The following is a 16801-nucleotide window of genomic DNA, read 5'->3' as shown; positions in this document are numbered from 1 at the left end:
GACCAAGCGGTATGGGAATGCTCTACGGAGCAACAAGGACTTCTGGACTTGGGAGGAGATCCTGGACGGTAGAGGACCTTGGGCTCAACCAGGGGAATATCGCCGTCCAAAGGAGGAGTTGGAAGCAGCGAAGGCTGAGAGGCGCTGGTATGAGGAGGCAGCGCGACGACGCGGTTGGGAGCCCGTGAGTCAGACCAAAAAATTTCTTGGGGGGGGGGGGCACACGAGGAGTGTGGCAAAGCCGGGTAGGATACCCGAGCCAACTCCCCGTGCTTACCGTGGAGGTAGAAGGCGTCGTACTGGTAAGACACCGTGTTATGCGGTAAAGCGCACGGTGTCCCCAGTACGCGTGCTTAGCCCAGTGCGGGCTATTCCACCTTGCCGTACTGGGAGGGCTAGGTTGGGCATCGAGCCGGATGTCATGAAGCCGGCCCAACGTATCTGGCCTCCAGTACGTCTCCTCGGGCCGGCGTACATGGCACCAGCCTTACAGGTGGTGTCCCCGGTTCGCCTGCATAGGCCAGTGCGGGCTATTCCACCTCGCTGCACTGGCAGGGCTACGGGGATCATTCAACCTGGTAGGGTTGGGGAGGCTCGGTGCTCAAGAGCACGTGTCCTCCTTCACGGTCCGGTAGACCCGGTGCCACCTCCATGTACCAGTCCTCCGGTGGCAGCCCCCCGTACCAGGCTGTCTCTCCGGGTTCTCTCTCCTGCTGTTTCCTCCTCTCCAGCGCAGCCAGTGCCTAGACCACGCACCAGGCTGTCTCTCCTTCTCCTTCCTACAGAGCCATCTGTCTCCCCAGCGCCATCTGAGCCATCCGTCTCCCCAGCGCCATCTGAGCCATCCGTCTCCCCAGCGCCATCTGAGCCATCCGTCTCCCCAGCGCCGTCTGAGCCATCCGTCTGCCATGAGCCTGCAAAGCCGCCCGTCTGTCATGAGCCTGCAAAGCCGCCCGTCTGCCATGAGCCTACAGAGCCGTCCGCCAGACAGGAGCCGCTAGAGCCGCCCGCCAGACAGGAGCCGCTAGAGCCGCCCGCCAGACAGGATCTGCCAGAGCCGCCAACTAGACAGGATCTGCCAGAGCCGCCAACCAGACAGGATCTGCCTGAGCCAGAGCCGTCCAGCCAGGACCTGCCAGAGCCGTCCAGCCAGGACCTGCCAGAGCCGTCCAGCCAGGACCTGCCAGAGCCGTCCAGCCAGGACCTGCCAGAGCCGTCCAGCCAGGACCTGCCAGAGCCGTCCAGCCAGGACCTGCCAGAGCCGTCCTGCTATGACCTGCCAGAGCCGTCCAGCCAGGACCTGCCAGAGCCGTCCAGCCAGGACCTGCCAGAGCCGTCCAAACAGGACCTGCCAGAGTTCCTCAGCCAGGACCTGCCAGAGTCCTTCAGCCGGGATCTGCCCCTTGTCCCGGTGCTGCCCCTTGTCCCGGTGCTGCCCCTTGTCCCGGTGCTGCCCCTTGTCCCGGTGCTGCCCATTGTCCCGGTGCTGCCCCTTGTCCCGGTGCTGCCCCTTGTCCCGGTGCTGCCCCTTGTCCCGGTGCTGCCCCTTGTCCCGGTGCTGCCCCTTGTCCCGGTGCTGCCCCTTATTCCGGTGCTGGTCCTTATCCTGGTGCTGCCCCTTGTTCCGGTGCTGCCCCTTGTCCCGGTGCTACCCCTTGTCCCGGTGCTGCCCCTTGTCCCGGTGCTGGCTGTTTATTTAGGGGAAGGTAGTTTTAGGGTGGTCAGTGGAAGGGGTAGACAGAAGAGGGGAGTGACTATGGTGGTGTGGGGAGAGCGTCCTGAGCCGGAGCCACCACCGTGGTCAACTGCCCACCCAGACCCTCCCCTGGACTTTGTGCTGGTGCGCCCGGCGTTCGCACCTTGAGGGGGGGGTTCTGTAACAGTCCTGACCTGTTTTATGTTGTTTTTTATGTGTTTATGGTCAGGGCATGTGTTTTGGGTGGGCAGTCTATGTTATCTGTTTCTATGTTGGTTTTGGGTTACCTGGTATGGCTCTTGATTAGAGGCAGGTGGTTTGCGTTTTCCTCTAATTAAGAGTCATATTTAGGTAGGGCGTTCTCACTGTTTGTTTGTGGGTGATGTCTCCTGTGATGTCTCTCGTGTTGTCGATGTTATTCACTTACGGGGCTGTTTGGCTGTTCGTGCGTTTTGATGTAACGTTCCTGTCCGTGAGTTTACGTTTAGTGATGTGAGTTTATGTTCAGGTTTCGTTCTACGTCGTTTTCTTATTTTGTAAGTTTGTTATAGTGTTTGTTTTCGTATTGCCATCTTCATCAGTTTTTCGTTTATAAATAAAAGATGGCTTATTTCCCTGAAGCTGCGTATTGGTCTGATGATCCTTCTCTCCTCACCTCTTCCGAGGATGAGGAGAGCGACAGCCTTAACAACCTGTATTAATGGAACCTGTTTGAACTTGTTATCAGTATAAAAGACACCTGTCCATAACCTCAAACAGTCACACTCCAAACTCCACTATGGCCAAGACCAAAGAGCTGTCAAAGGACACCAGAAACAAAATTGTAGACCTGCACCAGGCTGGGAAGACTGAATCTGCAATAGGTAAGCAGCTTGGTTTGAAGAAATCAACTGTGGGAGCAATTATTAGGAAATGGAAGACATACAAGACCACTGATAATCTCCCTCGATCTGGGGCTCCACGCAAGATCTCACCCCGTGGGGTCAAAATGATCACAAGAACGGTGAGCAAAAATCCCAGAACCACACGGGGGACCTAGTGAATGACCTGCAGAGAGCTGGGACCAAAGTAACAAAGCCTACCATCAGTAACACACTACGCTGCCAGGGACTCAAATCCTGCAGTGCCAGACGTGTCCCCCTGCTTAAGCCAGTACATGTCCAGGCCCGTCTGAAGTTTGCTAGAGAGCATTTGGATGATCCAGAAGAAGTTTGGGAGAATGTCATATGGTCAGATGAAACCAAAATATAACTTTTTTGGTAAAATCTCAACTCGTCGTGTTTGGAGGACAAAGAATGCTGAGTTGCATCCAAAGAACACCATACCTACTGTGAAGCATAGGGGTGGAAACATCATGCTTTGGGGCTGTTTTTCTGCAAAGGGACCAGGACGACTGATCCGTGTAAAGGAAAGAATGAATGGGGCCATGTATCGTGAGATTTTGAGTGAAAACCTCCTTCCATCAGCAAGGGCATTGAAGATGAAACGTGGCTGGGTCTTTCAGCATGACAATGATCCCAAAGACACCGCCCGGGCAACGGAGTGGCTTTCGTAAGAAGCATTTCAAGGTCCTGGAGTGGCCTAGCCAGTCTCCAGATCTCAATCCCATAGAAAATCTTTGGAGGGAGTTGAAAGTCCGTGTTGCCCAGCAACAGCCCCAAAACATCACTGTTCTAGAGGAGATCTGCATGGAGGAATGGACCAAAATACCAGCAACAGTGTGTGAAAACCTTGTGAAGACTTACAGAAAACGTTTGACCTATGTCATTGCCAACAAAGGGTATATAACAAAGTATTGAGAAACCTTTGTTATTGACCAAATACTAATTTTCCACCATAATTTGCAAATAAATTCATTAAAAATCCTACAATGTGATTTTCTGGATTTTTTTTCTTCTCATTTTGTCTGTCATAGTTGAAGTGTACATATGATGAAAATTATAGGCCTCTCTCATCTTTTTAAGTGGGAGAACTTGCACAATTGGTGGCTGACTAAATACTTTTTTGCCCCACTGTATATCATACATTTATAAGTCCAAAAATGAATGTGGCATCTGCCACTTTACTAGGGATGCAATCAGGTTATTCTGTATGTAAGCACAAAATGCAACATACAGAGAGATAGAAAAAAGAAAGTGTTATCTACAAGATGATGCAATGAAGCATGTCCTGAAAAAAGCTCTGAGTTCTCACACTCCTACTATTATGGTGTGGTGGTTGCTGATCAACTGACCCCTGGGGAGAAAGATGCAGATCGAGAGTTCACCAAAGTTTTTCTAATGACCCCTGGCCTAAACCCCTGGATTTCCTGTCTAACTACTTGTTGTTTTGTTGAAGTTGCTCTTGACAACTGTTACAAAAATAGCAATAGACCAACACCTTGCAAATAAAGTACTCCCCCCTACAGTAGCCAATAGTATGTTTCTGGTCGGACTATGATAAGAGAAACAGTTCAGTCCAGTTCCACAATCATACTGGTATCTTACTGCAGTTAGGTCGAGCCTGAAGAGGCGTGACAAGACCCCCATCACAAATCATTAAGTGGAAAGAAGAGTCATTGTGACAAAGAACCGCTTTAGCTTGAAACAATTCACACACCTGTATTTCACATAGAACTACGGCTAACGTAAACCTGTGCACAGGTCACCTGATATATAAACGAGCTGCTACCCGAGCTTTCTACAGTGAAGTTCAAGGTGGTTCTGTATGTAACTGCAGCATGTTATCACATTGCTCCAGCTCTTACCTTGGCTGAAGTCCCATCAGATATGAGGACATCATAAACTGACGAGTAGCCTATAGCGGACAACTGACTTCAAGGACTTCATTCCCACTCTCCCTAGCACCTTTGTATCACACTGGAATGATATGAAGGACATAAAAGGCAATAGAGTTTTATTTCAGAACACCCAAGTGAAAACAGGACGAAAAGACACCGTTTTATTGCCCATACCATCTTCCACAAATCTGTGATCTAGTTAGCAGTTAAATTGTACATTTTGTAAGTACACACAAGCACAGCAAGCATGTGCCAAGTTGCATGGTCCCGTGTGGCTCAGTTGGTAGAGCATGGCGCTTGCAACGCCAGGGTTGTGGGTTCAATTCCCACGGGGGGACCAGGGTTCAATTCCCACGGGGGGACCAGGATGATTATGTATGAACTTTCCAATTTGTAAGTTGCTCTGGATAAGAGCGTCTGCTAAATGACTTAAATGCATGTGCCAAGTCCTCAAAGAAGGCCAAAAGTTCAAAGAATGCAAGCCTGTATATCCAAAACACATATTTTCAGTGTGGAGTGTGCAGCCTCTCTGCTCTAGACTGAGATGAGATCCACAGTAGGCTATATTAGCATGCATATGGGTCCTGCTGCACCGTCTATGGCCCTGCACAACCCCCTGCCCGGACTGTCAGGAAATTCCTTTCTGCTGTTGGACAACGACCAATTAAGTGAAAGGCTGAGGGGGAAATGTATTCTGGCTTAAATAGGAAATGATCTACTGAAGTTTTTCTAAACCTATTAGAAATATATAGGTAACTGCCAAAATAAAGGAAACACGTGAGTAAATGAGGGATGCAACGTATATTGAAAGCAGGTGCTTCCACACAGGTGTGGTTCCTGAGTTAATTAAGCATCCCATGCTAAGGGTCAGGTTTAAAAATGCCCAGTTGCCCATTATGTTGGCTACCATGGCTAGAATAAGAGATCTCAGTGACTTACCATGGCTAGAAGATTTCAGTAACTTTGAAAAAGGGGTCTCAAAGGAGCATAGGGGGTTTAAAGTGTGTGTCTCAGTCACCAGAACCCAACCCAATTGAACACTTATTGGGAGATTCTGGAGCGGTGCCTGAGACAAGGTTTATCACCACCATCAAGAAAATACCAAATTATATGGAATTTCTCATGGAAGAATAGTGTCGCATCCATCCAATAGAGTTCCAGACACTTGTTGAGTCTATGCCAAGGCGCATTGAAGCTGTTCTGGCGCGCCCTATTAAGACGCTTTATGTTGGCGTTTCCTTTATTTGGGTAGTTACCCGTAGTTTCTTTGAGTACAGTACATATCGTAATCAATTGGGGAGATTTGGTCTTTTCTCGACTTGGTAAAGATACAGGATGTTTTTTTGTCCTTAGTGTACAGGTTATGTAAGATATATAACTCTATTTTGGACAAGATAGGATTTGGTAGAATATGTTCTTAGTGGAGAATGCACAGTAAAGATGACAGCTCTGAGCTGTGTGTGTTTACCTGTGTCTCTTCTTTTGGCAAAACATGTAAAGAGTTGGTCCCATGTTTCACGAGCTGAAATATAAGATGGAGTTTTGTCACACAGCTAAATGTGTGACAAAAGTGGCTGGGCCACTCAAGGACATTTAGAGACTTGTCCCGAAGCCGCTCCTGCGTTGTCTTGACTGTGTGCTTAGGGTCATTGTCCTGTTGGAAGGTGAACCTTCGCTCTGGAGCAGTAAGCACCTACACAATTAAAAAATGTTGTCTTGTTTGGTGGCAGAGCTCATTGAAATATTAACCATTGTGTAGAATTATACCCAAATATGCAAAGGAGGATATTGCATATTTCTACTTCTGTGTACCTATTTAGGATACATCACCACGAAGAGAATGACATTCATATCCATAATTATGCATTTCTGTGTAGTACAGATCAGGGACCCATGATGAAATTTTGTTACCGCACACATAAAAAAACGAAGGGAGATTTTACAGAAATTCTGTTACTAAATCTTGCATCTGCACAGTTCTTCCAGAAATGTATTTTTGTAAAATGTAAATTGTTAAAAGTAGTCCTTGTGTTAGACTATGGTTTGTTAAACTTTGAAATTAATGGTTTTTGTTTTTTCATATATTTTAAGTGAAAAATCTTGAGTCTCATCGCAATTCTGTTACCGTGGGATTGCCCATGACAGCTTTCTGTTTCATCCTTGCAGAATTGGGTCTTCTGAGATAAGAAATAGTAAAGATGACAGCTCTGATCCTTTTTTTTCATGTCTCTTCTCCGGACTCCTGCAGAGCTGGGTCTTTTGATGAAGTGTATAATGTGTAAATAGTGAAGATCACAGCTCTGAGCTTTAACTTCCTCCATGTCTCCTCTCCCTGCAGAGCTGGGTCTTAGCTTTGTGTTGCTCTGTGTGTCTGTGTCTCCTCTCCTGGCAGAGCTGGGTCTTCTGAAGTGCATAATGTGTACATGTTTAAATAGTAAAGATCACAGCTCTGAGCTTTATTTTCCACGGTGTCTCCTCTCCTTGCAGAGCTGGGTCTTCTGATGAAGTCATGCATTGACCAGGGTCAGCTGGTACCTGATGACGTCATCTCCCGTCTCATCCTGACAGAGATGAGGAACATAGACCAGAGCAGCTGGCTGCTGGATGGTAAGCAATAAGCACCTCCACCACACTCATTACAGCAACAGATAGAGGGGATAAAAATGGGGAAATATAGAAAAAGGATATAATAATAAATATAGCTCTGAGCACCAATGAACAGGGTTGACAGGATTACAGAAAGGACACAAGATCAGGTGGATAACCAAGCAAGCACTCTATCATGTGAAAGCATTGCCATGTTTATCTCTCAATTGACACAAGTGATGTTTGACTAGTACAGTACGTTGGGTATCTTTGAATGCAGAAACGAATCATTATCCAATTCCTTAAGAGGCTAATTCGTTGTATCTATATACCAAATCTGGAGTCAATCTGATTTATGGTTCATGAGAAGAAGATTTTTAAGCAGTAGCAAATGTGCTAACATGCATCTATAGATACAATGCAGCCATATTTGAAAGCAGCAACAAACAAACAAATATGTAAACCATTAAAGACTGATGTAATGAGTCTAAATGCAAAATCTGTAGTCAATCGGATGTATGGTTCATGAGGAGAAGATTATTGCAGATGACTTTGAGCATTAGCGTTACACATGCAAAGAATGAGTTGTTAATAGATTCCTTGTTTTTTGAGATATCAATACCAAATTCAGTGAGGTTCATCTTAGGGACATCCATGATAGCGATGACAAGCTTCAAGTTGATAAGCCATTGCGGAGTGGAATTACAGTGGTTTAAATCCCTTATATTTTCTCAAACTAAGTCTGGGTAACAGTTATTTTAGCTAATGTTCCACTCCTTGCCACTCCTGTCATTTGCCAAAGAGACCGGCCTTTTTGGCAAATGAGCCGGATTTCCGGCACATTTGCTGATTGGTAGTTGGAAACATTAATGTTAAACATGAACATGCGTGCAAATATGGCGCAATATAGAATTTTGAGAACAACAATAAACGATACCGTTACGACCTGCTGCGGTCACTCCCTTGTGAGAAGGTCAATGGAGGGTCGTGTTCAAAGTGGCTAGAGTGGGATGCAAAATGGGATGCAACTTAAAAATTGATACATCATCCTAAAGTGTAATTAATAACTTCACCATACTCAAAGGGATATTCAATGTCTGTTTGTTTTTTTACCCATCTACCAATAGGTGCCCTTTTTGTGAGGCATTGGGAAACCTCCCTGGTCTTTGTGTTTGAATCTATGTTTGAAATGCCCCTATGTGTGGGGTACAGGTAGTTGTAAGTGTGAGGTGAGGTAGTCATTAAAAAATCATGTTAAGGACTATTATTGCACACAGAGTGAGTCCATGCAACTTAATATGTGACTTGTTAAGCACATTTTTATTTTATTATTTAGGCTTATTTAGGGGTTGAATAATTATTGACTCAAGGCATTTCAGCTTTTGATTTGTAATTAATATGTAAACATTTCGAAAAACAATTCCACTTTGACATTATGGGGTATTGTGTGTGTCGTCCAGTGACAAAAATGTAAATTTAATCAATTCAAAATTTGGGCTGAAATGTGGACAAAGGGGTGTGAATATTTTCTGAAGGCACTTGAACAGCAAGCTGATGAACAGGAAGTTGCACCTGCATTCATTAGACTACTGGTCTTTAGGCACGCACGTGCACACACACACACACACACACACACACACACACACACACACACACACACACACACACACACACACACACACACACACACACACACACACACACACACACACACACACACCACGCTTATTATGCTCATCTTTAGGCACAGCAGAATTCGTCTCTATCACCAGTCGGCTCTCTAGAAATTAGCCTGGGAACTAGGCTACACCAACACAGGCTTAGGTAAAAAGGCATACACTCCAAAAACCTTCAGATGAGTAAGAATAAGCTTTAGATGTATCTACATTGAACAGATCTTGATAGCTTTCATGCTATTTATTACAACTTTGTAATGTTTTTATAGATGAATAGATGTATGCTTTTTGTGGGGAAAAGCCACTATGTATAAACATGTCTTTAAATGGGTTAAAAACCTTAGGCTACTTATATGACAACTAATATTGTATGTGATGAAGGGGAATGGACTATCAGATCAGACTCTTGTCTTGCCCATTCACCCTCTGAATGGCACACATACACAATCCACGTCTCAATTGTCTCAAGGCTTAAAAATCCTTCTTTAACCTGTCTCCTCCCCTTCATCGACACTGATTGAAGTGGATTTAACAAGTGACATCAATAAGGGCTTATAGCTGTCACCTGGATTCACCTGGTTAGTCTATCATGGAAAAGGCAGGTGTCCTTAATGTTTTGTACACTAGGTGTATATCTCTAAGGTTATGACTGGGTCTCTCCTGTCGGGCAGGGTTCCCCCGTACCGTGTCTCAGGCAGAGTCTCTGGACAACGTGTGCAGTGTGGACACAGTCATCAACCTAGACGTGCCTTACCAGACCATCAAACAGAGACTGACTTCTCGCTGGCTCCATCTGCCCAGCGGACGTGTCTACAACATAGACTTCAACCCACCCAAGATCGCTGTAAGTTGGGTCAATGAGCCACAGATGTATATGACAGCTAGATAAAGGGTGGCAGCTAGCCTAGCCGTTAGAGCATTGGGCCAGCAACTGAAAGGGCGCTGGTTCGAATCCCTGAGCCAACAAGGTGATGAATCTGTCGTTATGACCTTGAGCAAGGCATAAGAGCATCTGCTAAATGACTGAAATGTAGAGACTACTGAGTTATAGTGACGCTTCTGCTCTAAATGTGTATGGCCACATTTTACACAGGCCTTATCACACTGTAATTAGAATGTTATTACACATGTAATAGCCAGGTAACAGGATAGTGAAAACTCTGATATGGCAGCTATGTCTTGTTCCATCTCTCCCAACACACAGTTGCGCTTGTCGTTAGCTAGCTTTATATGAATATACAGCTGCTCTGTAAAAGCTCTTACTTGTCCTAATCCACCATGCAACCATCTAACGCTCATGTTATCAAAATATGGGTATTCATGTAAAAAATGTCCTTGAAGGTTGTTGTACTCGTTTCAGACAGAACATGTGGAATATGATATATGCGCCAGAGGGGTGTTTTTTTGCATTGTTTGTAACTTATCTTGTACGTAATGTTGATGCTACCGTCTCTTATGACATAAAAATAGCTTCTGGATATCAGAACAGCGATTAATCACCTCGAACTGAACAAAAAAAAAGATTTAATGAGTCTGACGCGAAAGATGTACATTTGAAGTCGGAAGTTTACATACACCTTAGCCAAATACATTTAAACTCAGTTTTTCACAATTCCTGACATTTAATCCTAGTAAAAATTCCCTGTCTTAGGTCAGTTAGGATCACCACTTTTATTTTAAGAATGTGAAATGTCAGAACAATAGTAGAGAGAATAATTTATTTCAGCTTTTATTTCTTTCATCACATTCCCAGTGGGTTAGAAGTTTACATACACTCAATTAGTATTTGGTAGGATTGCCTTTAAATTGTTTAACTTGGGTCAAACGTTTCAGGTAGCCTTCCACAAGCTTCCCACAATAAGTTGGGTGAATTTTGGCCCATTCCTCCTGACAGAGCTGGTGTAACTGAGTTAGGTTTGTAGGCCTCCTTGCTTTTTCAGTTCTGCCCAAATTTTCTATAGGATTGAGGTCAGGGCTTTGTGATTACCATTCCAATACCTTGACTTTGTTGTCCTTAAGCCATTTTGGCACAACTTTGGAAATATGCTTGGGGTCATTGTCCATTTGGAAGACCCATTTGCGACCAAGCTTTAACTTCCTGACTGATGTCTTGAGATGTTGCTTCAATATATGCACATAATTGTCCTTCCTCATGAAGCCATCTGTTTTGTGAAGTGCAACAGACCCTCCTGCAGCAAAGCACCCCCACAACATAATGCTGCCTCCCCCGTGCTTCACGGTTGGGATGGTGTTCTTCGGCTTGCAAGCATCTCCCTTTTTCCTCCAACCGTAACAACGGTCATTATGGCCAAACAGTTCTATTTTTGTTTCATCAGACCAGAGGACATTTCCCCAAAAAGTACGATCTTTGTCCCCATGTGCAGTTGCAAACCGTAGTCTGGATTTTTTTAATGGCTGTTTTGGAGCAGTGGCTTCTTCCTTGCTGAGCGGCCTTTCAGGTTATGTCAATGTAGGACTCGTTTTACTGTGGATATAGATACTTTTGTACCTGTTTCTTCCAGCATCTTCACAAGGTCCTTTGCTGTTGTTCTGGGATAGCACTTTTCGCACCAAAGTACGTTCATCTCTAGGAGACAGAATGTGTCTCCTTCCTGAGCTGCGTGGTCCCATGGTGTTTATACTTGCGTACTATTGTTTGTACAGATGAACGTGGTACCTTCAGGCATTTGGAAATTTTTCCCAAGGATGAACCAGACTTGAGATCTATACATTTTTTTCTGAGGTCTTGGCTGATTTCTTTTGATTTTCCCATGATGTCAAGCAAAGAGGCACTGAGTTTGGTAAGAAGGTAAGCCTTGAAATACGTCCACAGGTACACCTCCAATTGACTCAAATTATGTCTATTAGCCTATCAGAAGCTTCTAAAGCCATGACATAATTTTCTGGAATTTTCCAAGCTGTTTAAAGGCACAGTCAACTTAGCGTATGTAAACTTCTGACCCACTGGAATTGTGATACAGTGAGTTATATGTGAAATAATCTGTCTGTAAACAATTGTTGGAAAAATGACTTGTGTCATGCACAAACTGGATGTTATAATCGACTTGCCAAAACTATAGTTTGTTAACAAGAAATTTGTGGAGTGGTTGAAAAACGAGTTTTAATGACTCCAACCTAAGTGTATGTAAACTTCTGACTTCAACTGTAATGTTGCTCCCAGACAAGGCCAAAATCCCCGTCATTCGTATGAAGAAAATAAGGAAATACAAGGGGCGGAGATCAGGGTGCCTTGTGACAATTCGTCAGCGAGTGTGTAACCCGCCTTCACTATCCATTCTATTGGCCAACGTGCAATCACTGTAGAATTAGCTGGATGAGCTCCTACCAACGGGACATAAAAAACTATAATATCTTATATTCACTGAGTCGTGGCTGAACAACGACACGGATACATTTGAATCCTCCTACACAGGCTCTGACGCTTGTCGGATGTGGCAGGGCTTGCAAACTATTACGGACTACAAAGGGAAACCCAGCCGCGAGCTGCCTAGTGACGCAAGCCTACCAGACTGGCTAAATGCCTTTTATGCTCGCTTCGAGGCAAGCAACACTGAAGCATGTATGATAGCACCAGCTGTTCCGGACGACTGTGTGATTACGCTCTCTGTAGCCGATGTGAGCAAGCCCGCTGGGCCAGACGGATTTCCAGGACGTGTATTCAGAGCATGCGCGGACCAACTGGCAACTGTCTTCACTGACATTTTCAAACTCTCCCTTACTGAGTCTGTAATACCTACACTACCAGTCAAACATTTTAGAACACCTACTCATTCAAGAGTTTTCTTTATTTTACTATTTTATACATTGTAGAATAATAGTGAAGACATCCTCCCGGGTGGCGCAGTGGTCTAGGGCACTGCATCGCAGTGCTAGCTGCGCCACCAGAGTCTCTGGGTTCGCGCCTGGGCTGGGTTCGCGCCCAGGCTCTGTCGCAGCCGGCCGCAACCGGGAGGTCCGTGGGGCGACGCACAATTGGCATAGCGTCGTCCGGGTTAGGGAGGGTTTGGCCGGTAGGGATATCCTTGTCTCAGTATGTAAAATGTAATAAAATGTATGCACTCTAACGTAAGTCGCTCTGGATAAGAGCGTCTGCTAAATGACTAAAATGTAAATGTAAATGTAAACATCAAAATGAGTTAATAACACATATGGAATCACGTAGTAACCAAAAAAGTGTTAAACTAAATATATTTAATATTTGAAGATCTTTGCCTTTTGCCTTGATGACAGCTTTGCACACTCTTGGCATTCTCTCAACCAGCTTCACCTGGAATGGTTTTCCAACAGTCTTGAAGGAGTTCCCACATATGCTGAGCACTTGTTGGCTGCTTTCCTTCACTCTGCGGTCTGACTCATCCAAACCATCTCAATTTGGTTGAGGTCAATTGATTGTGGAAGCCAGGTCATCTGATGCAGCACTCCATCACTCTCCTTCTCTAAATAGTCATTACACAACACAACCTGGAGGAGTGTTGGGTCATTGTCCTGTTGAAAAACATATGATAGTCCTACTAAGCTCAAACCAGATGGGATGGCGTATCACTGCAGAATGCTGTGGTAGCCATGCTGGTTAAGTGTGCCTTGAATTCTAAATAAATCACAGACAGTGTCACCAGCAAAGCACCCCCACACCATAACACCCCTTCCTTCATGCTTTATGGTGGGAAATACACATGGAGGAGATTGTCTGTTCACAAAGACACGGCCGTTGGAACCAAAAATCTTCCATTTGGACTCCAAATTTCCACCGGTCGAATGTCCATTGCTCGTGTTTCTTGGCCCAAGCAAGTCTCTTCTTATTATTGGTGTCCTTTAGTAGTGGTTTCTTTGCAGCAATTTGACCATGAAGGCCTGATTCACGCAGCCTCCTCTGAATTGTTGATGTTTAAAATATATACATATATTTCACCTTTATTTAACCAGGTAGGCCAGTTGAGAACAAGTTCTCATTTACAACTGCGACCTGCCCAAGATAAAGCCAAGCAGTGCGACACAAACAACAACAGAGTTACACGTGAAATAAACAAACGTACAGTCAGTAACACAATAGAAAAAATATATACAGTGTGTGCAAATCAGGTAAGATTAGGGAGGTAAGGCAATAAATAGGCCGTAGTGGCGAAGTAATTACAATTTAGCAATTAAATACTGGAGTGATAGATGTGCAGAAAATGAATGTGCAAGTAGAGATACTGGGTTGCAAAGGAGCAAAAATAATAATAAAAGAAATACCAATATGGGGATGAGGTAGTTGGATGGGATATTTCCAGATGGGCTATATTCTCCCAAATCTCTTCAGACCAACGTGACACTGTAGGCTTGTTCATTATTTTTAAATGTTTTTATTTAACCTTTATTTAACCAGGTAGGCGAGTTGAGAACATGTTCTCATTTGCAAATGCGACCTGGCCAAGATAAAGCAAAGCAGCTTGACACATACAACAACACAGAGTTACACATGGAATAAACAAAAATACAGTCAATAATACAGTAGAAAAAGTATATATACAGTGTGTGCAAATGAGGTAGGATAAGGGAGGTAAGACAAGAAATAGGCCATGGTGGCGAAGTAATTACAATATAGCAATTAAACACTGTAGATGTTTAGTAGAATAGTAGATGTGCAGAAGATGAATGTGCAAGTAGAGATACTGGGGTGCAAAGGAGCAAGATAAATAAATAAATACAGTATGAGGATGAGGTAGTTGGATGGGCTATTTACAGATGGGCTATGTACAGGTGCAGTGATCTGTGAGCTGCTCTGACAGCTGATGCTTAAACTTAGTGAGGGAGATATGAGTCTCCAGCTTCAGTGATTTTTGCAATTCGTTCCAGTCATTGGCAGCTGAGAACTGGAAGGAAAGCCGGCCAAAGGAGGAATAGTATCTAATTCTGCATTAAACAGAACTTGAAACACCAAAATAGTGTTTTCAACATTTTCCGGTAGGGCTCCCAGTCCCTGGCAAGGTGTTGCACAATACTTGATTAAGTGGTGTACCAACAAACTGCGTCATGTTTCAAAACATCCCAGGATGATGTCTTTCAATACTCCAGCCAGGTTAAGGTTTTGTCTCCTTTGCGTTGGTGGCAGCTCAGTTGCCACTAGTTTTGTGTTTCAAAGCACTTTATTTTAGCAGTGTGCTCTCTCAAGGGTCTATTCACGTCTTTGAGGAGTGGGAAAAGTCTTGTTCAATGTGATCACTTGTTCGAGTGTTTGTCACCATGGTCACACGAGGAGTTTAAAGTATGTTGCAATTTTTTTGGAAAGCAATGTCCTCATAGGTCATGTTTTGCTACTAACTATAGGCATACAGGTTTTTGCCCTCCTTGCATGTCTCATAATAGGCAACACAGGCTTGGGCTGTGGTGTTTACAATTTACATACTATGGCAGTACGTTGGACACATTGACAATGGCTTAACAGCCAAATCGTTTGTCCTGCACTTGTCGCCTCTAAAGTTAATAAGCTTAAAATATAAACTTTTTTTAATACAGGCCTTCACTGCATTACTAAATTGTCCAATATACCTTTTCTTTACACACTCATGGACTGTTTGGTATGTTTTGGTTTGCCTACAGGGCCTTGATGACGTCACCGGAGAGCCTCTGATTCAGAGAGATGATGACACACCAGAGACCGTCACCAGGAGGCTAAAGGCATACGAGAACCAGACACAACCTGTGCTGGAGTACTACAGGTGGTGTCGAAAACCCGAGCCATATAAAAACTCAGCAAAAAAAGAAACGTCCTCTCACTGTCAACTGCGTTTATTTTCAGCAAACTTAACACGTGTAAATATTTGTATGAACATAACATGATTCAACAACTGAGACAAACTGAACAAGTTCCACAGACATGTGACTAACAGAAATTGAATAATGTGTCCCTGAACAAAGGGGGGTCAAAATCAGAAGTAACAGTCAATATCTGGTGTATCAGCTAAGAGCAGAACACTGACATTCCTGTCTTGCAGGAAATCACGCACAGAACGAGCAGTATGGCTGGTGATATTGTCATGTTGGAGGGTCATGTCAGGATGAGCCTGCAGGAAGGGTACCACATGAGGGAGGAGGATGTCTTCCCTGTAACGCACAGGGTTGAGATTGCCTGCAATGACCATGACCATGAAGGACCCTCTACCTCCAAATTGATCACGCTCCAGAGTACAGGCCTCGGTGTAACGCTCATTCCTTCGACGATAAACGCGAATCCGACCATCACCCCTTGTGAGACTAAACCGCGACTCGTCAGTGAAGAGCACTTTTTGCCAATCTGGTCTGGTCCAGCGACGGTGGGTTTGTGCCCATAGGCGACGTTGTTGCCGGTGATGTCTAGTGAGGACCTGCCTTACAACAGTCCTACAAGCCCTCAGTCCAGCCTCTCTCAGCCTATTGCGGACAGTCTGAGCACCGATGGAGGGATTGTGCATGCCTGGTGTAACTTGGGCAGTTGTTGCCATCCTGTACTTGTTCGGATGTATCGATCCTGTGCAGGTGTTGTTACACGTGGTCTGCCACTGCGAGGACGATCAGCTGTCCGTCCTGTCTCCCTGTAGCACTATCTTAGGCGTCTCACAGTACAGACATTGCAATGTTCCACAGGTGCATGTTCATTAATTGTTTATGGGGTCCTGAAAAGGGGACGTTTCTTTTTTTGCTGAGATATGTGTATATATATATACATATATATACATATACATATACATATATATATTTATACATATATATACACATATATATATTTATACATATATATACACATATTTATATATTTATACATATATATACACATATTTATATATTTATACATATATATATACACATACATATACATACATACATACATACATATATATATACATACATACATATATACATACATACATATACATACATACATATACATACATACATACATATATATATATACATACATACATATATATACATACATACATATATATATACATACATATATATATACATACATATATATATATATATACATACATACATACACATATATATATATACATACATACA

At 44.0% G+C, this 16801-nt stretch overlaps 1 protein-coding gene across 1 annotated transcript in view; it reads left to right on the top strand.

Moving 5' to 3' along the window:
* The window catches only part of LOC129818856 (GTP:AMP phosphotransferase AK3, mitochondrial-like), a 33517-nt gene that overhangs the window by 13537 nt on the left and 3179 nt on the right, over positions 1-16801 (top strand). The window contains exons 2-4 of the mRNA XM_055875135.1: positions 6963-7082; positions 9409-9581; positions 15338-15456. Coding sequence (XP_055731110.1) covers positions 6963-7082; positions 9409-9581; positions 15338-15456 — 412 coding nt within the window. The remainder of the gene's footprint in view (positions 1-6962; positions 7083-9408; positions 9582-15337; positions 15457-16801) is intronic.

The sequence above is a fragment of the Salvelinus fontinalis genome, chromosome 21, assembly GCF_029448725.1.
Source record: "Salvelinus fontinalis isolate EN_2023a chromosome 21, ASM2944872v1, whole genome shotgun sequence".
In the NCBI taxonomy this organism is placed as follows: Eukaryota; Metazoa; Chordata; class Actinopteri; order Salmoniformes; family Salmonidae; genus Salvelinus; species Salvelinus fontinalis.
This window is presented reverse-complemented; position numbering and strand designations above follow the sequence as displayed.